This window comes from Stegostoma tigrinum, chromosome 13 (assembly GCF_030684315.1).
Source record: "Stegostoma tigrinum isolate sSteTig4 chromosome 13, sSteTig4.hap1, whole genome shotgun sequence".
NCBI lineage: Eukaryota > Metazoa > Chordata > Chondrichthyes > Orectolobiformes > Stegostomatidae > Stegostoma > Stegostoma tigrinum.
In genome coordinates, this window is record NC_081366.1 from 51,844,718 (window position 1) to 51,862,390 (window position 17,673).

At 39.9% G+C, this 17,673-nt stretch overlaps 1 protein-coding gene across 3 annotated transcripts in view; it reads left to right on the plus strand.

Moving 5' to 3' along the window:
- The first annotated feature begins 263 nt into the window (after positions 1-263).
- ablim3 (actin binding LIM protein family, member 3) overlaps positions 264-17,673 on the plus strand; it is a 316,208-nt gene continuing 298,798 nt past the window's right edge. For 2 of the 3 annotated variants that reach the window (XM_059650743.1, XM_059650744.1), the window contains exons 1-3: positions 264-371; positions 1,949-2,034; positions 5,907-5,985. In XM_059650743.1, the coding sequence (XP_059506726.1) occupies positions 5,979-5,985 (7 nt within the window). In that variant the 5' untranslated portion in view covers positions 264-371; positions 1,949-2,034; positions 5,907-5,978. Of the gene's footprint in view, positions 372-1,948; positions 2,035-5,906; positions 5,986-8,945; positions 12,541-17,673 lie in introns of all 3 variants that reach the window. The other variant, XM_059650745.1, reaches the window with a different exon arrangement.

Consider the following 17,673-nt stretch of genomic DNA (forward strand, 5'->3'; position numbering starts at 1 on the left):
TGAGCCCCTTGCTCAGGACTGACCGTTCGTCCTCAGTCAGTGGGAGGTCTGGGGGGATGGTGAAGATTCGGCAGGGCTCAGTGTGGCTGTCTTCTTTGGGGTTGCAGGCTGTGGAGGTTGTGGGCGGAGCGATGATGTCGTCGGCCGTGGGCGGGGTTCCGTCGGCCATGGGCGGGGTTCCGTCGGCGTCGGCTGTGGGCGGGGTTCCGTCGGCCGTGGGCGGGGTTCCGTCAGCGGTGGGAGGATCGGGGTGGGCGGTAGCAGCTGAGGTTAGGGTGGTGTGTGGGCTGTAGTACCTGGACGTGGAGGTGGTGACTGCAGCAGCGGTTCCGGAAGTTCTGTGGCCGGCGGAGGCAGATGTGACGTCATCGGTGGGGTCTCCGGCCGTGTCCTCATGGTCAATGGCGGCGGGTGCATGGTGGGGGAGGGGCAGGGACAGAGTCGGGATTTGGGAGGCGCAGGAATCCTCTTGTGGGGGGCAGGGGCCCGTGAGTTTGTTGTACTTACGATTTTTCGTGTCCAGTAAAGCTGAGTGAAACTGGGTGTTCAGTCTGTGGATCCTGCGGAGGATAAAAAACAGCCGGGGTCCTTTGCAGGTCTGGGAGAGGGAGGCTCTGAGCTGGGGCAGGCTGGATTGCAGTTTATATCTCAAGGGCCCTGGTTCTCACAGTCCCCGATCCTACCACCCACACGTGTACCCTACTCTCATAGACCTTCCCCCTCACACCCCACTCTCATAGCACCCTCTCTTGCACTCAGCTCTCACAGTATAACATACAATCATTTGCTGAAACTCTAACCCTTTTCTTAAATCCTTGAACACATACATTGACAGACACGGTAAAATAAACAAACATGGATCTAATGGGTGGATAGAAAAGTACAGAGGAAATATAACACAAAACCATAATGCAGAGGACCTTAACGATGCATTTATATTGCTTCCCAAGTTCTTCTAATTCCTGAGCTTCTTGCTCTTTCCAGGTTCTTTCAGTTCTTCACTGCAGACCTAAGGTAATTAGCACACTAACAATTCAAACTTTCAGTCATTGATCAGAGGCAGCAGTAATGGACTAAATGGTATAAAATAAGATTAGATTGTTAGGTGGTTGTTTTGACTGTCGTTGGTACGATGAGCAGAAAAGCATTTCTCTAAGTGGTCAATCTCTGTGACTTTAATAACTGGATATCTTTCAGATTTTGTTATTCACAACACATAGAAAAAGAGAGAGAGGGAGAAAGAAAGAAAGAGAGAGAGAGAGAGAGAGACCTCCTCAATTCAAGTCTAGAGGTTTCTTCCTCTATAGTATTCACAGACACTCTGTCCATGTGCCTAACAGCCAATTAAAGTATCTTTGATATGCTGCCGATTTCTGCCCCTAGGAGTTGATCCTGATTGGACAAAGCAATCAACAATCTGACTCTGGACACAATTTGCATTGTTTACTTAGCCATGGCTCCATGATGGGCTCGAATCCTCATCTGCCACCCAACCCTCTTCCCCATCAATCTGCACAGCCCCCACTACTGCTGGAACAAGGCAACAGCGTAAACACAACTCACAATAAGTTACAGTTATTTAATTCTTAGATGCTGCAACTCCATACATGTCTTGATTTTACAGCAGTATCGTTTTCTCAAATTAACCCCATCTTAACCCCATCTGACCTACAGGTCAGTCTCCAACGCAATAATCCAAAATAATGAGAAATAAGAAGATGTGGTATTAACATCATTAACAGCAAATAAGCATTCAACTCACTTTCCTAGCAATATTCCTTACAGACACATAACCCCAATGATGTATCACTCTTTAATTTATTAGCTAAATAAGGAAAGTAATTGTGTTTGCTTTTCTGCTTCTTAAATTACATGGTTTATTGAAAATACTGACAACCTGCAAAGAAAAGATTCTGACCCTTTAAAACAAAACAACTCTATTTCACAGATCTCAAAACAAAAAACAGCTACCTGTGCTTTAGAACCCACGTTTCCAAACAGCTAAGGAAACTGGCAAAATTTATTTCTCTACAGGTAAGAGATTCTCCCTACTTAACCTAAACTAAGATTATACATTTATCTTGTAGTATTCTAGATTATGGGGCAGTCTAAGGCAGTGTATTCATAGCCTACCATTCTACTCATAATAGTGACAACATAAAAGTGTTAACTTCAGGTAAAATTGGAGTTTGCGGGAAAGGATAATGAAAGAGCGGTCTAAATTACCAGACTTCACCTATAGAGATATTGTAGGATCTTTACCTACATTTAGGGGTTTCTATTTTTCAGTATTCTTCAAGTCTGTTTGAAACAAATGTCATTGCAAATTATTGGTGGCAATATATTGCTGGGTTCCGTCTTGACTTCAAACTGACTTCATTATTTCTGTCTAGTGTATCCATTTGAAACTGTAAAATAGGTTCAGAGTATTTGCCTCATTACACATATTTTAAAAAGCAGATAAACCAATTTAAGTCAATGAAAATGAAAATTGGGAGAGTTGTAAAATGAGCTGTTGATCTTCAAGAAGTATATTAAGCCATCATACAATGTCAGTTTCTACCTGACTGAATCTGGAGACTGACCTGTGGTGAGAATTGCACATTTCGTCATTGTGTCATTGCAGGTTTAAAAACTCAATATATGATGATCATAACAGATGGGGTTAAGCATCTAACATATTTTACAGTTGTTGAACAGTTCGAAGACATTACAGCACAGAAAGCTGCCATTAAACCATTGTTCTCTTACTGCTCTTTGAAAGAGTTATTCAATTAAATAAATGCTCCTGCTCTTCCCCCATCATCCTAGTATTGAACTTAGACAATAAAATGTGAGGCTGGATGAACACAGCAGGCCAAGCAGCATCTCAGGAGCACAAAAGCTGACGTTTCGGGCCTAGACCCTTCATCAGAGAGGGGGATGGGGTGAGGGTTCTGGAATAAATAGGGAAAGAGGGGGAGGCAGACCGAAGATGGAGAGAAAAGAAGATAGGTGGAGAGAGTATAGGTGGGGAGGTAGGGAGGGGATAGGTCAGTCCAGGGAAGATGGACAGGTCAAGGAGGTGGGATGAAGTTAGTAGGTAGGAGATGGGGGTGCGGCTTGGGGTGGGAGGAAGGGATGGGTGGGAGGAAGAACAGGTTAGGGAGGCAGAGACAGGTTGGACTGGTTTTGGGATGCAGTGGGTGGAGGGGAAGAGCTGGGCTGGTTGTGTGGTGCAGTGGGAGGAGGGGGCGAACTGGGCTGGTTTTGGGATGCGGTGGGGTAAGGGGAGATTCTGAAGCACAAGAAGTCCACATTGATACCATTAGGCTGCAGGGTTCCCAAGCGGAATATGAGTTGCTGTTCTTGCAACCTTCGGGTGACATCATTGTGGCACTGCAGGAGGCCCGTGATGGACATGTCATCTAAAGAATGGGAGGGGGAGTGGAACTGGTTCGCGACTGGGATGTGCAGTTGTTTGTTGCGAACCGAACGGAGGTGTTCTGCAAAGCGGTCCCCAAGCCTCCGCTTGGTTTCCCCAATGTAGAGGAAGCCACACCGGGTACAGTGGATGCAGTATACCACATTGACAGATGTGCAGGTGAACCTTTGCTTAATGTGGAATGTCATCCTGGGTCCTCCCTCACCCCCATCCCAGGCCCCAAGATAACGCATTGGAATTTAGGAAAATGACAAGAAGAATAACCTTATTGAAACATACAAGATTTTTAGTGGACTTGGCAGTTTAGATGCAGGAAAGTGTTTCCTTTCGTGGGACAATCTAGGACCAGAGGATATAATCTCAGATTAAGGGTTTACACATTGAAAATAAAGTTAAGGAGAAACTTATCCTCTTAGATGGTAGTGAATCTATGAATTATTTTACCTCAGAGTGTTTCAAGGTTGTCTTGTTAAGTATATTCACGCCTGAGATTAACAGATTTTTAAACAGCAAGACAATCATGGGTTATAGGGAAAAGGCTGGGAAGTAGTGTTAGGGATTATTAGATCAGGTATGATCTCATTGAATCACAGACCAGACCTGATGTGCTGAGTGCCCATACATCTTATGGCCTTATAACTTCCCCAAACTTGTTTGACATTCATGAACATCCAGGATATTCTGAATTTTGTCCTTCCCATACATCCTTTGTTCTACTTAATACATCATCTATTTATTTTTAATCACTTTATTAAAGAAAACCCTTAATATATTGCACTGTTAACAGAACTTTTTTTAATTTTAAAAAGTATATCATGCTGTTTTATGTTAAAGCAATCTGTGATTTTGCTCTCATATTGCAGGATGGAACTCTGGTGAGAACCAGGAGTTTTGTAAATTAGGCAGAAGGCAAGAGGGGCAAGGCTGAAGTAGATAAAGTGCAAGTATGTGCAAGCAATGGTGATCCGTCCAGTAAGCTGATGTAATTTACCAGAGCAGCGCAAGAAAGTTACATCAAAAATTAGGTTATTAGCAGATATATTGAAAAGGAAAATAACCTTCCATTATATAGTGCCTTTCACAACTACTTTCAGGAGCAATATTGCAATATTACTCTCTGCTATTTTGTTAGAGATCTAAACATGATCACAAGGTCTGTTTGAAAAGTAATACAGAATCATTGGACTGGATTTTTCAAGGTATGACCTCATAGTCAAATTACCACTGTGGTCATACCTTTATGTTAAGAGATAGCACCACGTTTCTGATAGGAGATTCCCATCAGTGACCTTGTAGAAACTCAGAGAGTAACTTCAACCCAACAGTGTTCTCAAAGTGCAGGATAGTCAGGGCAAGGAAAGCTATGCCCTCTTTATACAGCAGTAGATGCCATTTTCTGTGATTTAAATGTCCTGCAACTTTGCCAGCCTCAAATGTTTGTAAAATAGGGTCTTGCTTAAGTAAGGAATGTCTTGTGTTTGTGTGTTGGATAGAGTCATACTCCAATGCTTCTTTGTTTCTCCAAACGCTAACATTGTACAGAACCAAACTGCCTCAGTGATTATGCATGTATATAGAATTTTTTATGAATGAAATGTATTTTTGATGATAAAAAGCGCTGCTATGAAAGGGTAAGCTCATAAGGTAGCTGTGAAATTAGGGCACCAGGTGAGTGGAGTGCCATGCTGGTAAATTATCCTGTGGGTGGGATTCCAAGTCACAAGGATGGAAGGGTGCCAGGTAATTGAGTTTAAGGTACGTTGGAGGCATGGTCATGGGGTGTAGCGAGGTTAGGTAGAGGGTGTGTATGGTCTGGTGGGGAATGCTGTGTCCCCAAACATGGAACAGGGATATTGGGTTTGGTCCTGGGGTAGAGGAAAGCATTAGTGCAGAAATGGGGGAGGTGTGTTGCTTCCACTGGGGTCAGGGCTGCGGTATTGGGTTAGGGTCCCAGGATGAGAAGTGGGAGTTCCTAGGTTCCAAATCCCAGGAGAAATAATTTGTGTTAAATCATGAGATGAGACACTTGTCTCCTCCTCCACGGGTTTAGGAAAAGTTTCATTGAGTGGTGGCTCTGTGCTATAGAAAAGGGTTGAGGCTTAAATGGAATCCTGGAATCATTGATGGCTCACTTTTTGATGCAGCTGAGAAAGACTGTTGTTTAGAGAAATTCAGCAAAACTCAGGGCAACTCCCTCTTTGCTGAAAATAAATTGTAATTCTGCTGATAATTATATGCTTAGGAGCAGTTTGAAGAGATTGAACTACCAAAATAATCATGCAGACAATCTAACTGACAATGTGGAAAATTACCCAGGAATGCCTTGTACACAAAAAGCAGGAAAATCCAACCTGCCAAATTCCACCCCATAATTCTACTCTTGATCATCAGTAATGTAGTAGTAGATGTTATTGGCAGTGCTATCAAGCAGTACTTGCTTAGCCATAACCTATTCACTGATGCTCAATTTTTGTTCCACCAGGGCTTCTCAGATCCTAACTTCATAACAACTTTATTTCAAGCATGGACAAAAGAGCTGAATTCAAGAGGTGAAATGAGAGGTGAGATGAGAGCTGAGATATCCAGGCAACATTTAGCCAAAAGAGGCATCAAGAAACCTGAGCAAAACTGGAATTAGGGGTAAACTTTCTGCTGATTAGAGTCATGCAAGGCAACCGGTAAGATGGCCTGTGATCTCCTCAGGGTCATCCCTCAGCCAAACCATCTTCAACTGCTTTATTAATGACATTCCCTCCATCGTAATGTCAGAAGGGGGGATGTTCAATGATAATTGTACAATGTTCACCCTTATTTACAACTTATCAGATTATTAAAGCTGTCCATGTCCAAAGGCAGCAAGATTTAAACAATATCCATTTTTGGGCTGTTAAGTGGCAAGCGATATTTGCTCAACACAAATGCCAGGCAATGGCCATCTCCAACAAGAGAAAATCTAACCAGCACTCTGTAACATTTAATGGCAATACCATCACTGAATCCCCACAATCAATATCCTAAGGGTTACCACAGAACAGAAATGAACTGTGCTAGTCATATAAACACTGTGATTACAAGTACAATTCAAAGGCATAGAATCCTGTAGTGAGTAACTCACTTCCTAATTCCACAAAATCTGTCCAACATCTATGAGGCACAAGATTGGATGAGTCCATCTTCAACAACTTCAAGGATCTTGATGCCACCCAGGACAAAGTACCCCACTCAATTGGCATCACATCCACATTCACTTCCTCCACAACTGATGCTCAGTAGCAACCATGAGTACCACCTGAAAGATAGACCACAGAACAATACAGCACATTACGGGCCCTTCGGCCCATGATGTTGTACCAACCTATTATCCTACTCTTAAGATCAAACTACCCTCCATACCCTTCATTTTGCTATCATCCATGTGCCTATCCAAGAGTCGCCTGAATGTCCCTAATGTATCTGACTACCACCGCCGACAGCACATTCCACATGCCCACAACTGTCTGTGTAAATACCTAACTCTGATATCTCCCCATACCTTCCTTCCATCACCTTAACATTATGCTCCCTCGTAATACTCATTTTCACCATGGGAAAAAGTCTCTGGGCATCCACTCTTATGTATGCCTCTCATCATCTCGTACACATCTATCAAGTCACCTGTCATTTTTCTTTGTTCCAATGAGAAACCCTAGCTCACTCAACCTTTCCTCGTAAAACCTGCCCTCCAGTCCAGGCAGTATCCTGGTAAATCTCCTCTGCACTCTCGCTAAAACTTCCACACCTTCCTGTAATGAGGCAACCAGAACTAAACAAAATATTCCAAATGTGATCTAATCAGGGTTTTATAGAACTACAGCATAACCTTGCAGCTCTTAAACTCAATTCCCCTGCTAATGAAAGCCAATACACTATACATCATCTTAACAATCCTATCAACTTGGTTAGCAACTTTGAGGGATGTATGGACGTAGACCCCGAGATCCCTCTGTTCCTCCATGCTGCCAAGAACCCTGCCATTAATCCTGTATTCTGCATTCAAATTCAACCTTCCAAAATGAATCACGTCACACTTTTCCGGGTTGAATTCCATCTGCCACTTCTTTGCCCAGCTCTGCATCCTGTCAATGTCCCATTGCAACCTACAACACCCTCCACACGATCCAAAACTCCAGCAATCTTTGTGTCTTCAGCAAAGTTACTAACCCACCCTTCCACTTCCTCATCCAAGTCATTTACAAAGATTACAAAGAGCAGAGGTCCCAGATCAGTTCCCTGCGGAACACCACTGGTCACCAAGCTCTAAGCTGAATACTTTCCATTTACCATCACCCTCTGTCTTCTATTGGACAGCTATTTCTGTATCCAGTCAGCCAAATTTCCCTGAATCCCAAGACTCCTTACTTTCTGAAAGAGCCTACCATGGGGAATGTTACAAAATGCCTTGCTAAAATCTATATACACCACATCCACTGCTCGACCTTCATCAATATGCTATGTCACATCCTCAAAGAATTCAGTAAGGCTAGTGAGCATGACCTGCCCCTCACAAAGCCATGCTGACTATGCACTGCAGAAATTCAACAAAACTTACCCCAGCAAAGAACATACTCCAAAACCAGGGCCACTATCGCTTAGAACAATGGGAGCATCAAGACCTGCAAGTCCCCCTCTGGATAACTCACGTGTGTTAATCTGGAATCTTAGAGTTTAAGTTGTAAATTGTTATGACCAGATCTGGACAAGCTTCCCCAATTTATTACCATTCAAAACAGATATCTGAAATTATTAAACTCTTTGGTTAGGAGGAATTAAATGACTACCCTTCATTTTCACGTGGTTTGCTCAGCTGATCACAATAAGGTTAATTTAGAAAGGCTTCATCCCTTGTGGATACCCACCATTGAACTGAATTAAATTATATTTTAAAAATAGTCAGTTTAACCATTCTGTCCCAGGATGTGGGTTTATAAGGTACTAAATGCAATAAGAATTAATATCATATATACACAGATTAGGATAATGATTAAGAATAAGAGTTAGTCCAAAAAAGATAAAAATTAAAAGTTATACAAATGCTTCATGAGGAGCAGATAATAGGACACTCATAGTTGTACAACGTTTTTGCAATTCTTATCTTTTTAGACAAGCGAGGGCTTTTCTTATTGGAGCAAAGAAGGATGAGAGGTGACTTGATAGAGGCGTATAAAATGCTGAGAGGCATAGATAGAATGGATATCCAGAGACTTTTCCCAGGATGGAAATGACTATTACAAGGGGGTAAATTTTAAGGTGATTGGAGGAAGGTATAGGGGAGATGTTAGAGTTAGTTAAAATCCTTTTGTCCTGGTTTCTTTTGACAGTGCTAGCCAGCAGCATCCAGAGCGAGAGAGTCCTTCTGTTGTCCTATTCCTATTTGAATAGCTTGTTAGCCAGTTGGTTTGTAGCACTCACAGCAAGGAAGTCCTTTAAGATGCAATGGATAGATGACTAGTGCGTGGTTCTTTAACTCTGATTTTCATTGTAGGCTTGTTCTTGAACCCAGGCTAGCACTGATGGATGCTGCATTTCACCCATGAATCTTCTTCCACATAGATCAGAATTTCAATTGGATTTAAATTCCACTTAACACAAAAATAAAAGCAAAAGGTGGATTTCTCCTGACAGCAGAGAAAAGTCATTCCCCTATTTATCATTTCTTGTTATACTGTGTTCTCTGTTTGAAGTTGCCCTGTGATTCTACAGGTAAGACATTACATGGATCTGACACAGCACTTGGCCAGACAGAACTGAATTTATACTTGCAGTTATTTTTTGCATTTTTGTCTATAGCTGTCCTCTTTTAAAAATCAACGTATTTTGGAATTAAAAGTTAAAACAATGAGCACAGTGTTTCAGCTTCTGGTCTTCATGGTGACAATAGATAGTGTATGGTTTAGATTAATCATCTTATCTGTACAGTGTACCTGTTAGCTAGTACTAACTATGAGAACATGAGTGTAACAGCTGAGAAAAAACATTCAGGCCATCAAGTCTACTCAAGTCAACAAGATCATAAGTGATCTGATAAACTCCAATTCCCATTTTCTGCCTCTTGCTAAAGTTGTTGAAAGTCCTCCTCAAAATGAAGTTTATTGAGAGGAGTTTGAATACAGAAACTAAGAAGCGGTAGGAAGAAGAAAAGAAGATAATTAGTGGTGAGTACTGGTATTTGAGTTTACCAGAATAGAAAGAAAATGAGAATCACATTACTGAAAAGAACTTTGCGTCTTGCAAAGACGTGTTTTTTGGCTGAATGACTTTTAATTTTTTTTAGCCCAGAGACAGAGAAATTACACTCTCTTACAGATTAAAACTCTGTCTATCTCAGCTTTAGATATGCTTGATAATCTACCTCCTGCAGGCCTCTATAGTAATGAATTCCCACAGCTTCTCCATCCTTTGAGAGAAGAAATTCTCCTCATTTCTGTCCTAACTGAGTAAAGCCTGGCTCAGAGATTACATCCTTTGGTCGTAGGCTGTCCCAAAGGGAGACAATCTCTCAGCATCAACCTTATCAAGTCCCCTAAGAATCTTACCTTCTTCATAAGGTCTCCTCTCATTCTTCTAAACTCCAACAATTACAGGACCAACCTACTCAATCGGTCCACATAGGAAAATCCCTCCATACCCAAACTACCTCAACTTCTCAGCATAGAAAAATACTGGGGTCCATCTAGTGAATCTTCTCTGGACTATCTCAAATGCCAATATATCTTTCTTAGATAAGAGATCTTTATAGTATCCTAGGTGTGTTATGATTAGTTTCTTGTGTAGTTTTAGCAAGACAACTCTATTTTGGAAATCTATTCACTTTCAAATAATGTCCTTCATTCCACATACCTCCCCCATTACCTGCTGAACTTTTATGCTAGTGATTTGTCAAATCCATCATTGCTGCAACATTCTGCAGTCTTTTTCCATTTAAATAATATTCAGCTGCTCTATTCTATCTGTCAAAGTCCATAACCTCACATTTCCCACATTGTATTCCATCTGCCAAGCTTTTGACACTCACTTAACGTATCGATATCCCTCTGCAGATTTTTTGTATCATCCACAAACTTGCTTGCCTTATCCAGGTAACTGATATAAATTGTAAATAATTGTGTCCCCAACACTTATCCCTATGCCACTCTACTTTTTAAAGGTTGTCATCCTGAAAATGTCTCTGCCAATGATCAAACTCCCTGCCTACTATTGGTTAACCAATCCTCTATCCAAGCTAATATACCATCCCAACACCATGACCTGATCTTATTAAATAGCTCTTCCTATTGACTCTTGATTTGTTTTTTGTTTCCTATCATGAAGACTGATGCAACGTATTTATTCAATTCCCCTGCCATTCCTGGTTCAACATTATTATTTCCCCAGCCTTTCTCCAATGTGTCAATGTTTCATTTTGAACTCAGTCTTGCCTTTTATGTTTTTAAACAAACTATTGCTTTCTGATTTGATGTGACTCAGTTATCTTTTGGTGGATTTTAAGACCTTTCTAATCCTTTGGCTACTATTTGCCTATGTTTGTTTGGTTAAAGATAGTATAATAAAGATTCTTTGGTGTTTCAATTCAACACCAGAATCCTGCTATTTATTTTCTTGCCCCTGGTTCTTCCAGGCATTCTAACTCTAAAAGATTATGGCCTACCAGCCCAGATCATAACAGAAATCCCAATTGTCCAATGTTCTCATAACTCGGTTGATAAAAATTTAGAAGTTTTATCTGGGATCACAATAATTGTTCAGGGTTTTGTTCTTTCATAATCTTCCTTCCTTTTTACTACTTTTGCTGTGGTTGTGTCAGTATCACTAACTAACAACAATATTATATACCAACATTAATGAATGTCATAAGCACTCACTGAACCAGACGTAACTCATGATTACAAAAGTAATAATAATAAAGTTGAGGAAATGGACGTGGTCTCAATATATACAGAAAACTTCAAATTTTGAGGCTGTGACTATTTCTTTCTTTACCTACTTCACAGTTGTTTTCTGATCATGCTGATTTGAATCAATTTGGTACATTTTACTACCTGAAAGATGCCATATAATTGTACCTGCTAGTAGTACAGTAAAGGACTTGATGGTGTAGTATTGACATTGACTTTAATTTATGAATTGAAAGCAAAATATTGAATTTGCTGGAAAAAGGAAAGAGCTGGAAATACTCAGCAGGTCCACAACATTTGTGGAGAGAAACTAATGTAAATCCACTTCTGACTTTTTTTTATCAGAAGAGTCATATTTACATTGATCAGTTTCTTGAATCCAAGGAATGGTCCGATCTCAGGCCTTTATGGGCCTTCCCCATTTATTGTTTTCTTTTGTTGCTGAAATTCCAATCTCATTCTGCGCATTTGGAGAAGAGCAGTGCAATTGGAAGCTGAGCAGCGATATTGGAAAGAAAAGACTCATGAAAGAGGTGCCAGCAGATGGCAGTATCTTGCTGCTCAGTGTGCCCAATTCGCTGCTGACATTTTGCCTGCTTTACACTGAAAATTTCCAATAATTTGGTACGGTGATGCCAGCGATGACTCGGTAGACAGCTCGCATCTGGAGGAGAGATTCATACTGCTGCGGTGTTTGTGTGAAATGGATGGATTATTGTAACTACAAAGCAAGGCGCACATCAAGATCGCCAGTGGCGGATTTAGTCCTGATCACTTCATTGCGGATTGTGTGTGGATTAGCAGAAGGTTATATCCAAATCACTGTTCGTGAGAAGCTGCATATCGGTGCTGTGATCAGAGTCGGAACCGTCACCAGAACCCGGGGAACGCCCAGCCCAGTGTGTTGATGCCAAGTCTTTGACCTTGTGCTGTACTGGGACTATTGGAGAAGAGCATCACTCTCTCTGTTGCAGAGGGAAATCCCGCTGGCTTTTCCTAGCCCCACTGACGGCCAAAGAATTGGGGCTAGGGTGGATCAGACGTGCGAAGGAAATCTGCTTTGAAATTGGAAAACTGGAAAAGGTTCCTGAGTCAGACATCAGAAGGAGCTTCGACGCCTCTAAGGTGATCAGTGTTTCCGCGCAAAGAGAAAAGATAGGAAGGTCTGCGTTATGAATATGAGCGGTAAGTGTATGCCTTGCAGTATAGCCATTCCTGCTTTCTCCTGGCAGTTATAAATTCACTCATCATCAGGTGACTTGCAGACTTTAACAAAGAATGTGCAGGGGCTCCGAAACGGATGATGCGCGCACCTTAGATGTCAGCATTCCCAAATGTTCACTGCATATTGAAAAGCTACATGTCTCTTTGTGTGCCGTCTGATTGCGTTCTCAGCTTTTTTTTTAAAGCATTGTATCTGGATGAATGGATTTCCTTAAAGTCGACCTGCCATTGATCAGACAGTAGAGCACAGACCTGCCGGATCCAGGTTGCAAAGCTTCTTCTCTGTATTTTCGTTATTACCAGGGCGAGTCATTTAGATTATTCAGGGGTACAGAAAGTTCCTTTCAACCATTTCCTTCGACAAGAATGCATATTTTGACTTAACTGTACAAGCGTGGAAACGAAATATTTTGCTTAATCAGAGGAATCTCGGGGAGGCTTAGCCAGGAATTATTTTTCCGGAATGATTGGAAATATGAGTTGTGTGCTTGGATTATAATTCTACACTGTAAAAAATGTCTTTATTTTTCTTATTAGCTATTCATTTAGTTACCTGCCTAGTGTATATCTCCTCTTGACCTCTATATTAATACTCACACAATGTTAATTCACACTATTGGGGATCTGGTCTTCACTAGATACACTTTAGACCATTTTTAAGCAAAGTCAATGTGCTGCATATGGTTCCACATTTATAGCAGGAGTTACTGAAAATGCCTTGCCTTGAATATTATTTTGAATCATAAAAGAACAAGAGCAGACTATTCAGCTCTACATGCAAGTACACCTCATTGTACTAGCTGGCCTGGTTTATCTTAATTCAAAAATATGCAGACCTAAGTTAGAACCAAATAGGTGAACAAGTTTGTTTCTTTCTTTCTCCAGCCAATTGCAGGGGGATTATATTTGACTTGTCAGAGCTTCAAGTTTTGGTCCACTGCAAAAGAACCAAGAAGAAAACAAATATCCCAACTGGCTCAATATTAGCTGCAATATTTTCCATGGGATCTATACTTCCATTTTATAAGAGCTTCTTTTTCTGTATCTCTAGCCTGGTCTTTCACAAACACAGCGAATAAGAAAATTCGATATATAAAGTAGATGTAAATGATCATTGCCATTGGACATATCTCTTTTAAAGGTTATTGTTTGGTTAGAATAAATGAAAAATGATTGTATGTCTCTCCTTTTTCAAAAACTTGGACAGGTGTTGATTTGAAAGGATAGTCCAATCAATCTGTTCTGCTGTTTTATATTATTAAGTCAATCTACCTCTTTACTCTGTGTTGCGTTTCAGTCATAACCCCTCCATTTTCAAATTCCCATCCCTGCTTGGCCCACTTCAGGAATGCTTCTATTCCCATTCATTTACAAAATTTCAGTGCTCTCTAACCCTCTAAAATCTTTGCTTTCATGCTTCACCATGCTTCCAATCCCTTTCTCTAATGTCCATACTGCTTGGTTTTATTTACAATTTACAGTCAGAAATGGTGCACCATGTCATTCATGCAGCCTTAACCTCTGCCTTGTGAAAGATAAACGGGTTTGGAGTTTAATGTGCGATGCCAACCAGCAGTTAAAGTGGGATGCTTTAAGCCTACAACAGGCTGGAAGGAATGTAGTTAGACACTAGCAGGTTCAGTTGCAAAATGCCAAACATTGGCAGCTGCTTCTTTACAGCTCATGATACAGAGACCACAATATGAAATTAAGGGAGAGCATCAGTGAAAAAGATTGTTGGAAATTATATTTGCCCATTCTAATATCTATCAATGCTTAAGTTTTGATGTATGATCTCCTGCATCACATCCAAGTGTGTAATATCTGTCAAGCTGTGTGTTCATTATTTTTGTGGGCTATGAGGTTTTCCACATACCATTAACTTTACATAGCTAAACAAAGATAACCAAAGCACTCACTTTTGAAGTACATGACATACCTTGCTGCATATGCCAATGTATATCTGTGACTACAGCTGCTAAAGAAAAGACCCCCTTAACAGGCTGTCGTAGTGAGTTTTGTTTAGTATTCCACCACTTTACTGACAGCAGAAGTACAGTACAAAATATATTGTAAAGGATATTGGTAAATTGGGATATATGATCATTAAAAGACTCCCCTAAATTCAGAAATGCGAACATAGTTATATAGTTTTGGATTCCCCAATATGGGAACACCATAAATAATTCAATGATGTGAAGAGTAGATTCATCAGCATAAAGTTAGAATGCAAAACCCGAGACACAAGGACTGGCTTGAGACACTAGAAGAGGAAAAGCTGGGAGAACGTCAGTGTTACTGAAAGTACCAAAGGGTTTTGGTTGAATTACTAGGAAATGACCATTCCCTTAGTTGAGGAAAGATGATGAGGATCGATTAATTAAAATTGTCTTGGAGTGAGTGAGAAGCAACAGTTGGGAGCTCTTTATTGCAGAGCCAGCAAGATCACCAAGTTATTTCACAGGAAGTAGTCACAACAATTACTGGGTGTTTTAGAGTGGGAATGGGTAACTATCAGAAGCAGGGGAAGTAGCACTGTTGTGAGGAGAGAATAAGGCACAAGATAAAGAGCAAGCACATGTACAATGGGTCAGAGATAATGGGAACTGCAGATGCTGGAGAATTCCAAGATGTACAATGGATCAAATGGTTTTCTTCTTTGATGTAAACTTCTATCATCTCCAAATTTTTGTCAGTAGCTGTTACATGTTACATTAGATCATAGAAATGTACTGTAGTTCAGCTTTGAAGTTTATTATGCCAGTAGTGCCACTAGGAATATCATTTTAACAATTAGTTGCATTCTAATTAACCGTGGTGAAACTAAATGGAGTAGAAAGAAAGGTGTTCAGTTTTAGATTTATTTAAATACTGAAGGCTCATGATACCATTGTGCGTAGAAGCAGAAGTTGTGTCACCAAGTAGCATAAATTTCTTAACATTTAATTTGGATTCTCAAGTCCACACTGCCTAACATCTTAAACCTATAATCTCTCTTGGTATTTCCCATATACATTCCTGACTAAGCTAAGAAAGCTATAAATAGAAACCAAAATCCTGACCACAATTTTTAATATTTTTTCAAACAAGTCTTAGTCTGGATGTTGAAACTCCATGGTGAATTTTCTGTGAGTAATATCAGGACAATCTGGGTGGAATCGACCACACCAACAACAAGAGATGAGAACTTTAAAGACAAGTGAGTTACACCCACAATTACTTATGCTTTCTGGGATCTCTAATGCTTGTTCAAGATTCAGTTCATTCCGTTGATGTCCCACTTACAAAGTTGGTTCTCCACTCCTCCCCATAAGTGAGATGCAAATTGTGCAGGTCAGAAAAACTCTTCAGAGCATATTCATTTGCTTAGGTGCACAGACACCAGGAGGCACATTTTAGATACTTTTCATGTCAGACAATAGTTCACTGAGAAATTGACTGTGCACACCAGGGAAACCATTAAATTGTTGACTACAGTTTTTTATGTTATTTTTACGGATCAAAATCAGGTTACTTGTAAATGGAAGACCACACGCACCTACTGTAAAACCTTGTTTTTGATGATAAACCTGTTTTCAGCTGTATTCATAAAACTGCTTCAAGTTATTATTAAATCCATCAAGAAATACTTGTTTATTGGAAAGAATGTTAAAGTGTTACTTCTGATTAAACTATCCAGTTGAGCTGGCACTTGAAATAATTTATATTTGTTATTATTGAAATGAATTTTCACAGAACTTTCCCTAACCTATGCAATCTCATGCACGTCCAGGGTGCTCTGTTATCTGTAACTTTGTAGTATTTTAGATGCTATAATATATACACACTGCACTTGGAATGTAACCTATATCATATCCTGAATTAAACTTTTGATTACCTTCCTTAAAAATATTAGGTATAACATATCTGCTTCCATATAAAATGATCCCTAAAGTGCATTAATACTAGGGTGAGTTCAAGAAAACCTGTGCCTAATAGGCTATGAATTTATAATCATTATTACTGTATTGTGGATATAAGATCAGAGAACTATGCATTTAGTGCACTGGGAAATAAACTCTGTGCACACTTCATTCCAGGAAAATGTGCAAATATTTCAATTTTACATCAATAATCTGCTTCTGTCGAAACTGGAGACATCGATTGTGTAGCTCCAGTACAATATTCCAAGGTTGCATACTGTCTTAAACTAAAGCAGTCCAATTTCGTAGAGATGTGGTAGTTAGGGGTGGTGATGAAATATTCTTGTTCAGTTCCATACAGTGTGAAGGGGATGTATTACATATATTGTTTTTCTAAACATGCACCTTGTAACTTGTATTGTCAGTGCTTTTGTATAGAATTAAAGTTTAGTACATGACAAATTTAGTTGAAATTTTATTTGACGATACACAATAAAGTCCCCGTACGATTATTTTGTTTCAATTCATAGGGAATATAATTTGTCAGTCAATAACTCAGAGTACAGTTCTCAATAGAATCCATTCTGGTTCAAGGGGAGATAATGAACTTGACCTGTTACCACTTGGATTGGTAATAGAAGTGATCCCTTTGGTTTTACATGAGATTAGTGATCCCTCTCCTCATTGATACTAATTGCTGACGGCACTTCTATTTTTCATTTAATAGTGCAGCACATTAACTTCCAGTAGGTCCTTTACCAAGTTCTAACACTTAATAAAAGGTCCACATGAAAAAGGTATGCAAAACCATTTAAACCATTCACAGACTAATTTGACTAACACATTTTAAATGTTGAAAATTAAATTGCAATTAACCATAACTTCCACTCATGGTTGTGATCTCATGTAAGATTTGAAGGAGTAGAATTGATTATAATGTGACCTTTAATAGCATTATAAATAGAATTGATTTTAGAAATGAGCAGTTTTGATCATCTGTTTGTAACCTTGAAATAGCTATGCCCCAGAATTCATTAAATAGAAGTTTAAAATGTTGTTAAATCAAAGTGAACGTAAGTTACTATGCTGGCAATAAACAGGTAATAAAAACTGCTGTAACAAACACTGCTGAATCCAGCTTATCAGATTCTTTAGGAAGTCCTTCCCTCCTCCACAATAATAGCCTTTGTTG